The sequence below is a fragment of the Chiloscyllium plagiosum genome, chromosome 36 (assembly GCF_004010195.1).
Source record: "Chiloscyllium plagiosum isolate BGI_BamShark_2017 chromosome 36, ASM401019v2, whole genome shotgun sequence".
Classification (NCBI taxonomy): Eukaryota; Metazoa; Chordata; class Chondrichthyes; order Orectolobiformes; family Hemiscylliidae; genus Chiloscyllium; species Chiloscyllium plagiosum.
In genome coordinates, this window is record NC_057745.1 from 27941277 (window position 1) to 27953312 (window position 12036).

Here is a 12036-nt window from a genome sequence, read left to right on the forward strand (position 1 = left end):
AGCTGCATCAGCCGCATGGCTAATGGCCAGGGGAATCTTCTGGAATGTTTGAGGAGCGCTGGTTATGGAGGTGGGTGGATAAAAGTTTGTTGTACTTACAGTTTTTGATGTTTGAGATGGAATTGAAATACTGTTTGTTGAGAGTATGAATTCTCCTGAGGATGTAGTACAGAGTGGGTCCTTTGCAATTCTGAGAGAGTGTGGCCCTCCGCTGAGGCAGGACTGACTGTAGAGAGGTTAGGTGCCGGCGCATTGCTGCAAGTGTGGAGCGGACGATCTTGAAGGAGAACTGTTGCTGGTGTTTTTGAATCTGTAGTCTGTATTGTTTGCCCTGTTTGGGTCCGAACTCTGCTGGTTTAAAGGTGGTCCGGAGTCCGTGTGGGATGAGTTGGTTACGGAGACAGGCACTGAGGAAGCAAATGTGGCTGTGGTAGCGAGTTTGTTCCTGTGCTCAATACTCTGACCAATAAAGGAAAGCATACCAAACACCTTCTTCACTATCCTATCTACCTGTGACTCCAATTTTCAAGGAGCTATGAACCTGCACTCCAAGGTCTCTTTGTTCAGTAACACTTCCTAGGACCTTACCATTAAGTGTATAAGTCCTGCTAAGATTTGCTTTCCCAAAATGCAGCACCTCACATTTATCTGAATTAAATTCCAACTGCCACTTCTCAGCCCATTGGCCTATCTGGTCAAGATCCTGTTGTAATCTGAGGTAACTCTCTTTGCTGTCCACTACACCTCCAATTTTGGTGTCATCTGCAAACTTACTAACTGTACCTCTTCTGCTCACATCCAAATAAATTGACTAAATTGCAGCTACCCCACAGACTTGGAGGAGTCGACCTCCCAAATAATAAAAACTATCAATTAAGCACGTCTAACTGATTCTTATAGATCTGACATGGAGAAGAGGGTGCTCAGTACTGAGAACACACTTTCTGTCAGTAATGTCTATCACCTGTTGGGAGAGAGCCCCTCACACGAGTCTGTAAGGGAGAGAGAGCTGGACATTGAGATCTCTTCTGAAGTATGGGAGGACATCCGCGGAAATGCAAGGAGGATCTCGATTTGCAACTAGACCCATGCCTTGCAATTGAAAATTCTCCAAACGGTCCACTTGGCTCCAGACCGCCTTTTGAAATTTAAAGTGGGAGTATCTCCAATGTGTCCTAAATGCAAAATGAGTGCAAAGTGCGCTCCCTGCCTCCGGTCCTGCCACAGGCTGCGGGCATACTGGAGCACTGTGGTAGGCGAAATAGAGAGGGTCTTGAGGACGGAGGTGGAGATGGACCCGGTAGCTCTTCGTCTTGGCCATGTTAATCCACTTCCATTAGACATGCACAAAAGAAGGCTTTTCAGTATCCTCATTTTTTTGTGCAAGAAAGAACATGCTGTTAGGGTGGGTGTCTGAAAACTCCCCGGGGCTGTCGGACTGGGGTAAGCTGGTCATGGAACACATCCGTTTGCAATTCTTTACAGGAATGGTGCACCATAAAACAGAATTCTTATAAGACCTGACGGCTCTGCTTGGTCTACTTGGGTACAGATTTGTTTACCATACTAATAATGGCCTGATATAGCCATGACAATTTTGTTTAAGGAGTCTGGTATCCAGACAGGAGGAATTATAAAGACATGAATATGTATAAATTTATGCTCTTGATGGTCAAGGGCTATTACTTTGCTTTGTTGAGCTGTACTATTATTATTTTTATTACTGTCATGTTTTTATTAGTTAATTATTAGTTATTATTTATTTAGAGTCATAGAGATGTAAAGCATGGAAACAGACCCTTCAGTCCAACTTGTCCATGCTGACCAGATATCCCAATACCCAATCTAGTCCCATCTGCCAGCATTTGGCCCATATCCCTCCAAACCCTTCCTATTCAGAGACCCATCCAGATGCCTTTTAAATGATGGAATTATACTAGCCACCACCACTTCCTCAGGCAGCTTAGTCCATACACGTACCACCTCTGCGTGAAAAAGTTGCCCCTTAGGTCTCTTTTATAACTTTCCCCTCTCACCCTAAACCTAAGCCCTCTAGTTCTGGACTCCCTGACCCCAGGGAAAAGACTTTGTCTATTTATCCTACCCATGATTTATTTATGTAATTAGTGGGTTTTGTGTGTATTGGTTTGAATTGTTTGTTTTGTATTTGTTGTAATGTCCAAAAGATTTTTCTTCTCTTTCCAATAAAAATATATTTTTAAAAAATTACTGCATATACACTCACCAGCAGAGTTAGGCCCAGTTAACCACTTGGAGCAATGACTAACAAGACGACCTTCGATCTCAGTCATTTCTACACTATTCTCCCTTTCAGACCATGGGGGCAGCCTGGCTGTGTAGTCTGCTTGTGGTTACAATGTCCTTGATGTGAAGGTGCCAATGGGAGCAACACCAGAGGCAGCTGCTGCACTGGCATCAAGACAGGGATTGTCTGTGTCAAAGGGCTCTGATGCATAGATAACCCCTAAGACAGAGGGGGCATGGAGGATGATGATGTTGGTGGTGCCCTGTGAGAACTGGCATCCTCACTGTTTGCCTCAGCCCTTGGATGGTGCTCTGGATTGCTGGAGGGGACCACCAGGTAAGGTACAAACTGCATCCATTCCAAACATCACTGTGCCAATAGTGCCACAGGACATTCGCCTGCTCCAAAAGCAGCTCCATAAAAGGTAGATGGGAGAAATCATCAGAGCATAACTGCAACAGCGGATTCTTCTGAAAGGCTGAAGCATCCTGATACAGCTGAACCTTTTGAGCTTTCAGACAGGGTGGAGTGCATGTCATTGATGTAATTCAATACCCTCTCACCCTCTCCTCCAGGCATTCTCATCTCTCCATCAAAGTTGATGTAATGCCATTTTGCTGCCTCCTCCTCCAATGTATGTTCTCTCTCCGGGACTGTGCGTCCCTTTCTCTTGCAAGGATGAAGATATGAGAGAAAGATAACGTTATACTGGCCTCTCTCATTAATATTGGGGACTTTATACAAATAAGAAGCAGCATGCATCAGTTCAAACAGGTCCTTAGCCTCTGAAGCTTGTTGATGGGTCTGGAAGTACACTGGACTCGCATGTTAGGAGCTGGCTGCATATGGGCTGAGGGGCTGGAAGCTGGAAAACGTACCGTCATATTGCACATTGAGCAGAATGAAAAGCCTTTATGACCCTTCACCAAATTCTCTAGACAACGCTGCAGCTACTGATGTGTTCGGTCACCTCCAGCCATTGTCCTGTCTTACACTGAGAACTAAACACTTTAATGATCACACACTGTCCACCTTGAGCGCTGCATCCTGGTACCATTGACTGGAAACTGAAATGGACCAGCCATATAAATGCCGTGGCTACAACAACAAGTCAGAGGCTGGGAATCCTGCAGCAAGTAACTCATCTCCTGACTCGCAAAGCCAGTCCACCATCCATAAGGCACGAGTTGGGAGTTGTGATGGAATGTTCCCCACTGTCCCAGACGTGTGCAACCCCAACGACACTCAAGAAACTTGACATCCAAGACATAGTAGCCCACTTGATTGGCACCACATCCACAAAACATCCAATCCCTCAACCACTGACCTTCAGTCGCAGCATTATGTAATACCTACAAGATGCACAACAGAAGTTCACCAAGACTCCTTACATACACCTTCAAGCCATGATCACTTCAATCTTGGAAGACAAGGACAGCAGATACACGGGAACACCATCATCCGCAAGCTTCCCTCCAACCCGTACACCGCTCTGACTTGGAAATATATCGCCGTTCCTTCACTGTCACTGGGTAAATATCCTGGAATTCCTTGCTTAATGACATGATGGGTCAACCTGGAGCACACGGAGTTCACAATTCAAAAGGAAGCTCACAACCACCTTCTCAAGGGTAACTAAGATGAGCAGTAAATGCCAACTCAGCCAGCGATGCCCACATCTCATGAATGAATAAAAATAAAGGAGACCACAGAGCAGCTCTCACCCTGCCATGCCCCTGCCTCTCCTTTTGCTGATTTTCAATGATGTTCAATATTGCTGTTCCCACAATGGCTGCCATGGATGCTTTTTTAACTGGGCCCACCCTCATCCCGGTCCTGCTATCTCTCATTAATTACCAAACCTGCCTTCCAATGTTGTTGACTTGGGGAAAATTACAAGCTGTGACTACACTGACACAATCCATTCCCAACCTGGCAGGGACCCAGAAATGGTCATAATGGCAGGGTCCATATCTCCAAATGAGAATACTGTTCCTTGTTAAAAACAGGCAGGTAATTTATCAGGATAGAGGAAGGAGTGGATGATCAAATACACTATAATTTGCTGTGGTCTCCATACTTCTGGAAACATAACTTTTAATTTAAAAAATCAATTGAGCCAGAGCTAATCGATAGATTGAGAACAATGCTTTCTTCCCATGATAACATTAAATACTCAACTATTTCAATTTGGTAATCATCAACATTCAAGACGGAGTTAGACAGATTTTTTTGACGACAAGGGGATTGACAATAAGGGGAAATTAAGGGAAGATGGGCTGGCGCCAGTTCAGCTGTGGTGATCTTTATGAATGGAAAGGTAGACTCAAATGGAAACATAGAAACACAGGAGAAGATGTTGGCCATGCAGTCCAGTCATTTTAGACCATGATTGATCATCCACCGCAATGCCATATTCCAAAGCCCTCTATTACCAAACAAAAATCTGACTGATTTCCAAACATTCATTATCCTGCAAGTGAAGGGGTTCCTCCTCACCTGAGTCGGTGTCAGCTGGTTCTAGACCCCACAATTAAGGGGAACATATTTTCCACATCCACACTGCATATCCCTTTAAGAATTTTCTCACAATGAGAGGAACCTGGATTCAAACCCAGATCCCGGAGGCAAGAGGGCACTTGGATTCTCCTGCTTGCATCTCTTGACTCCACACTAATGTGCTACACAGCTTGGTTAACTTAGTTTTGAATTTCTTGTGCCATTAGTTAACCTTTGGTGTTGTATATATAGTTATAAAATATATCTCCAATGTGAAATATAACTATTAATTCACAAATATTGGCAAAATAAAAAGCTATGTTGGGATATATACACGTTCACAATCCTATGTTGTATAGCCATTGCACTGCATTTCAATGCCAATAATGAATTGGCAGCCTTGCTTGAATTTGCTGATAATAAATTGCCAATCAACTTTGACTTGTCCAAGTATACTGGTGCATTGTTAAAATAGTGGGACAACCAAAAATAGTCGCTACCTGATATCCTGTGAACTTGACGCCAGGATTGTTTTCAATCTCCCACAGACCTTCATTGAAACCTTTTCGCTTGTTAGACTTTCCAAATTTATCTTTATATTCTTTGTAAGGTAAAAGGTCTTTAGGTCCCAGGAAGGCACTGCAACAGAAAATGCAATTGTTGATCTCAAAAGATTTTTCAACTCGCTTCGTCAGTTAAACAAAGGACAGGTCAAAACACAAAGCCACAATATAACAGACTGATTCCCTGGCTGGTACATCTCACAAGGCTGGATGTTTGTTGGTTAGCTAACTTTCTATTTTTTTTACTGAATGCTCCCATGATCATTTAATCAAGTCTTCCCCTGGGGCAAGGCTCATCCCAAGGACTGTTTGAATCGAAGGCTGACAACAATGGGAGAAATTAATTTATTTGGTGCCTTTAATATAGATCGAATGCCTTCCAATACTGTAGAGGTTCTACGGTTAAAATAAACACTAAATAAAGAAAGGAGATATTAGTAAATGTGAAGGAGGGGGTTTTAAAGAGGAGAGAGAGAGAGTGGGAGAGGCAAAGGATTTCAGGGAGGGAACATGCAAGTGTAGAACCAAGGTGTCTAAAGGTGTGACCACCAATGCAGGGCAAAAGGGAAGGAGAGATGCACAAGTGACCTGAGCAAGTTAGGGAGGTTGTACACGATGTACCAATCAGGTCATCATCCTGTCGGGCCACAAAAGCTCAGAAAGAGAGGCAAGGCAATGAAGGGGTTTTAAACTCAACAATGAGAGTTTTAAATTTAAGACACTTGCAGGGCTAACAGTCAATGTATGTGAATGAAAGAGTGGAAATTGGTGTAGGATAGGACAACGGCAGTTGAGTTTCACATGAGTTGAGATTTATGGAGAGGTAAGGGTAGGAACAGTAGAACACTAGAATCAGGTGGTGGTGAAAGGCATGGATAAAGGCTTCAGCACATTTGGACTGGGGTTGGTGAAGGGCGTTTAAGTTATTATGATGTTATCTGTTCTTAATAATGCATTAAATTATCTCCTGGAGAAACAAATAGAATTTTTATTTAATTGAGTATATGAATGGTCATTACTGTTGGGATGTATAACATTGCTATTTTAACAGACATTAAAAGAGTTAAAATAAACAGACTGACATTTGCGGTAACAGTGATAGAAGGAGGTCACAGTATAGCATACACAGCTTGTTCACTAATACCATCAAATGCGCACTTCTCAAGGCTACATTTAAGTTTTAAAATTTCCATTTATTGGCACTAAAAATTTAATTGTAATTTTAACAACTTATTATAGGATTTGACTCTAGTATCTTAAACCAAAGGAGATTATTTTAAGTAAAATATCCCCAAGATTTAATCACTTCACTTTTTCGCATTTGTTCTTTCAGCTCTTGGCATGAATAGTTTTAAGGACAGCTTGGGGGGGGGCCGGGGGGGGGTGTGTTGGTGGTGGAGGGTGGGGTGTGAAGGTTCTAATTTCTGCTGCCTTTTTCAAAAATTCTTTCTTCCTCTCTCCTGAAGTCACTAGTGAGTCCTGCGCTCCAATAGTGCTTGCCAAGCTACGAACGTTATCATAAACAGGCAGACACCATTCTGCCTCAGCCGACATTCGCATTCCAGCTGCGTCAAAGAGGGGGAAACAAGACTCGGGAGCCTGGTCCATTCTTCCCCATTCCTAGCCAGTTGGTGAAGGGATTAGTTACAGCCTGATCCTGTGTCAGTCAGGATAATAAAGCTGTGTCTGAGTTAGTTCAGTTGGCAATGCATTTACCATTGAAGGCTTGCAGGCAAATATTACGTGTTTTTTTTTAAAGCAACATGAATTAATAATTGGAAGTGAAAATCAAGCAATTCTCTACGGATAACCTAAAACTGCCCTGTATATGCTAAGTAGAGCATTAACATAACATTATTTCCCCGAAATAAAAACATTTTATTCATTAAACAATTAACAGCTCCTTAAAATTGTGGACAAAATAACTTCATTCAAGTATTCTTTGTGTGTTTTGCATTAACATTGCAATGTGATTTAGTTAGAGTTTTTCCAAGGTTAGGCTTAGGGAGATGGTCCATGATCTCTGTTGAGGTGATTTCTAAAGCTTGCTTTTCTCTTTGACATTAATCAGTTTGCCTTGCACTTGACTGGAAAAATGTTGATGGCTTTGTTCTATAAACACGAGCTCCTCACAATATATTAGCAGGAAAGGGGGAGTTTTAACTGCTGACTTTTCATCACCAGCTGTTCTGCATTTGACAAACAATCTGGAAAGTGGTTGCCAACTGTTTCAAGGAGACAGGTTTCACCCTTTGAGGATGAGAAGAGAATTTCAGCAAGAAAGATGTATTACACATTGGTTTATTCTATGTACTCAAAAAAAATCACAAAATATTCTGTACTGTCCTCTAACTCTAACCAGTAACAACATTCAGATCACTTCCAATTAAAAGGTTTTGTACCGATTATACCAACTGAAGCATATTCTTTTAAAGAAGTAATAATTAAAACAGGAAATGCTGGGGACACTTTTTGTGAATCAGACAATGTTAGAGATGTAACAGGTTTTTGAAATAGAGGCCGGGAGACCTTTTTCTCTTGTCTTGCCTCCCCATCCCCACTGAATAAATCCTAGTGTTTTCATGTCTATGTTTGGTTTCTAACGTTGGTAATACTTTACCCTGTTGTGGTTCTGTTCGTCAAGCTGGAATTTTTTGTTGCAAACGTTTCATCCCCTGTCTAGGTGACATCCTCAGTGCTTGGGAGCCTCCTGTGAAGCGCTTCTGTGGAGTTTCTCCGGCATTTATAGTGGCCTGTCCCTGCCGCTTCAGCTGTCTTCCTGTTTGTCCTATGTAGTGTTTTGTGCAGTCCTTGCATGGGATTTTGTACACTACATTAGTTTTGCTCATGCTGGGTATCGGGTCCTTCGTTCTGGTGAGTTGTTGTCTGAGGGTGGCTGTTGGTTTGTGTGCTGTTATAAGTCCTAGTGGTCGCAGTAGTCTGGCTGTCAGTTCTGAAATGCTCCTGATGTATGGTAGTGTGGCTAGTCCTTTGGGGTGCGGCAAAGGACTAGCCACACTACCACACATCAGGGGCATTTCAGAACTGACAGCCAGACTACTGCGACCACTAGGACTTATAACAGCACACAAACCAACAGCCACCCTCAGACAACAATTCACCAGAACGAAGGACCCGATACCCAGCATGAGCAAAACTAATGTAGTGTACAAAATCTTAAAGCAACTTATTCTACAAATTCTTGTTCCCATCAAAGCTTTATCAGCTGACAATGCAACTTGGGAATTCAGGATAAGATCCTTCAGGCTTTCCCATTCGTTTACCTTTTTTCCGCCTGACTTTACTTTTTAGTTATTGTTTCATACATTGCCTTAAAAAAAATCAACATAGCTTGCCTCTATTGCTCCATTATGGCAATCAAGACTTTTGGAGGTGCCGGTGTTGGACTGGGGTGTACAAAGTTAAAAATCACACAACACCAGGTTATAGTCCAACAGGTTTATTTGGAAGCACTAGCTTTCTAGGCCCTGCTCCTTCATCAGGTGGTCGTCACAACTGTCTAATGAAGGCGCAGCGCTCCAAAAGCTAGTGCCTCCAATTAAACCTGTTGGACTATAACCTAGTGTTGTGTAATTTTTAACTAAAACTCAATGGGCTACTCTCCTGCCTCTTGCTCGAGCCCATTAAGCCATTCCAGAGATATGAACATAATCTAGTGCACTACTGAGGGAATACTCCTTTATTGGAAGGTCATCTTTTGGACGAGTCTAAACCAAGGTCCTCATGTAAACTCTCAGATCGATATAAAAGTCTCAATGTCACTATTTTGAAGATGATTAGAGGATTTCTCCCTGATGATATGGCTAATGATCATCTCTCACACAACACCTGCAGTTTGGGGAGATTACTCTGCATATATCGGCTGCTATACCTCACTGCAGTAAGTGCACTTCAAAAATACTTCAAGGTTCTTCATAATCATCATGCAAATACATTGTGAAATTAAGTGGCAAAACTAAATAGATGCTAACGTTAAACTGCTGTCTATCACAAGTACTCATCTCAGTTGGGTGACTATAGCAGTAACTGCAGCAGAAATGTTAACCACTGCCCTCTGCTCTCCTTCAGTCCCTTTGTGAGCAGTAAACCAAGAGGGGATATTTAAACCACTCCCTCAAATCCTCTCCCAGGTCTGACAGTGAGATCCTGCAGAATTGCCCCTCATGGGTATGAGCATGATGAAAGTAACAGATCATCTCACTGCCCCAGATATTCTGATTATCGTTAGAACAGATTCCACCAAAAATAGTCCTCTTTAAAATTACCTACTGACCTGTTGGCAATTTTTATGGCTAAGATCCTGAATTTGGGCTGTCTCAAACATTGGAGGAAACCAGGGAGAAATCCACTCAGGGTGGGAGTAGTGTCGAAGGCTGAAACTGTTTTTTTGTTAAACTACATTTCCTGTCACATTTTAACAGTTAAATGCTCTCCCTTCCAAAGGTACTTTGACAGTGACTGCAGAAAAGCAAGTTTACAACGGATGTGAGGGGGAATACAGTGTCAGATGGACGGAGAGGTGTGGTCCAGTGCAAAACAAGTCGATGAATTACTTAGTGTGGAAACAGGCCCTACGCCCCAACAAGTCCACACCTACCCTCCAAAGAGCAACCCACCCAGAACCATTCCCCTACATTTACCCCTTCACTTAGCAGTAAGGGCAATTTAGCTTGGCCAATTCACCTAACCTGCACATTTTCGGGCTGTGGGAAGAAACTGGAGCACCTGGAGGAAACCCACGCAGACACGGGGAGAATGTGTAAACTCCACACAGACAGTTGCCTGAGGTGGGAATTGAACCCGGGTCTCTGGCGCTGTGAGGCAGCAGTGCCTCCGTGCCGCCCAATGCTGGGGATAGGTCGATGGACCAGTGTGGGGTAAGGGTGTTGGCCTGGCAGTGAGTGTGTCTGTTCTGGCAGCCTTAGTTCAATGCTTACGTGTGCTGTATTTGGCATGATCTGGTCACGCTAGTGAGGGAGGAGTGCTGGCATCAGGTATGATATGGGGGCCGTGGGTGTCGGGTCCAACACTGTCAGATAGGCTGTCAAATGTTGGGACGGGTGTGGTTGGAAAGGATCAATGCCGAGTTTAGATTCGGTGTACCGGGAAATACAGTTGGATTTAAATCCTTTAACTCTTCCTAAGTAACTATTAAGCTTAAGTTGAGCTGGATCCCTCTGAATTCTCCAACTTAAGGGGGGCTTTTTGGGAGGGTTCCAGACACATGGAGATTTAGCTGTTAGAAGGTTCAATTTCCTGGGTAACTCCCAGACAGGCGGCTGTGATGATTTTGGACCCAAACTGCAATGTAATCTATGCTGTTCTCTAACAACTAACTGATCATTTGAACATCTGCCTCACTGAAAGAGCCTGAACAGTTTTTTTTCAATCATTGCATACCTACACGAACCACATTTCAGCAACATTCGCCACCCAGAAAACATAATTTCACTAAAATCTGGATGGAGTTAACCCAAAATTTCAAATCTCTCACTGTACATTATTTATGTTTACAGACCAAATAAACCTGGTTAGAATTTCTTCAAAGAGAAAGGTTTTTATTTAGATCCATTTAGTCAGACTCACTTTCATAATAACGAAAATCTGTCATGTAACAAAATATACAACACTGACCACCATCATCCTTTTACCTTTGAAGTGTACTTACGTCTCATGAGTTCCAAAGAAGAAAATAGGATATTTATTTGCTGGTGGTTTCACTGCTCCCTCTGGGAGCTCATCGATCTGTTGAGCAAGAGAAGAGGATTGAATATAATTAATACTGTCAACAGAAGCTTCCATTGGACAACTTCAGATTTTCAATATCCACATGTTTATAGTTAAAAAATCACACAACACCAGGTTATAGTCCAACAGGTTTAATTGGAAGCACACTAGCTTTCGGAGCGACCTTCATCAGGTGATAGTGGAGGGCTCAATCCTAACAGAATTTATAGCTAAAATTTACAGTGTGATGTAACTGAAATTATACATTGAAAAATTGATTGTCTATTAAGCCTTTCATCTGTTAGGATACAGTGATAGTTTCACTTCTTTCATGTGTAAATCACAAAACCTTTTTTTAAAAAAGTTGCTTTCTCGGGTTAGCTGTTAACAATGGTGATAGCTAGACAATATGTTGAAGGTGTTGGCCCCCTGTGTTCTCTGTCTATGCCATGATGTTTAGATTGATTCTAATCTAAAAAGTGAGATAACGGAGTTTTACATAAATTCATGCAGTTTTTGAGCTCAGAGTTCTACATGAATGCATGCAGTTTTTGAGCAAAGTACAATGTAACCCCGCAAGTACAAATTCACCACACAAAATATATGTGTGCATGTGGGTCTTTGTCTGTCTGTGTGTGTCTGTCTGTCTGGGTTGGGGGTTGTGAGTGTGAGAAAGTGTATGTGTGTGTGTGTAGTGAGTACAGAGTGTCTTAAGTCTGTGAGGGGGTGCATGTGTGAGTGTGGGCGTGTGGGACAGGCAGCAGAGAAAAGTGGCCGAGCAGAGGCTGATAGCTAAGTTCGGTACACATAGAGAGGACCTTGGGTTCATGTCACAGGTGACCACCATTGCACTATACACACACACAGATACTCCTACTTTTTAAAAAAAAGGTTTTGTGATTTCCACATGAAAGAAGTGAAACTATCACTGTATTCTAACAGATGAAAGGCTTAACAGAC

At 42.5% G+C, this 12036-nt stretch overlaps 1 protein-coding gene across 1 annotated transcript in view; it reads right to left on the bottom strand.

The window, feature by feature from the left end:
• The window catches only part of LOC122541071 (hepatoma-derived growth factor-related protein 3-like), a 136187-nt gene that overhangs the window by 58529 nt on the left and 65622 nt on the right, over nucleotides 1-12036 (bottom strand). Inside the window, exons 2-3 of the mRNA XM_043677582.1 lie at nucleotides 11018-11094; nucleotides 5266-5404 (exon numbers count right to left, since the gene is read on the bottom strand). Coding sequence (XP_043533517.1) covers nucleotides 5266-5404; nucleotides 11018-11094 — 216 coding nt within the window. The remainder of the gene's footprint in view (nucleotides 1-5265; nucleotides 5405-11017; nucleotides 11095-12036) is intronic.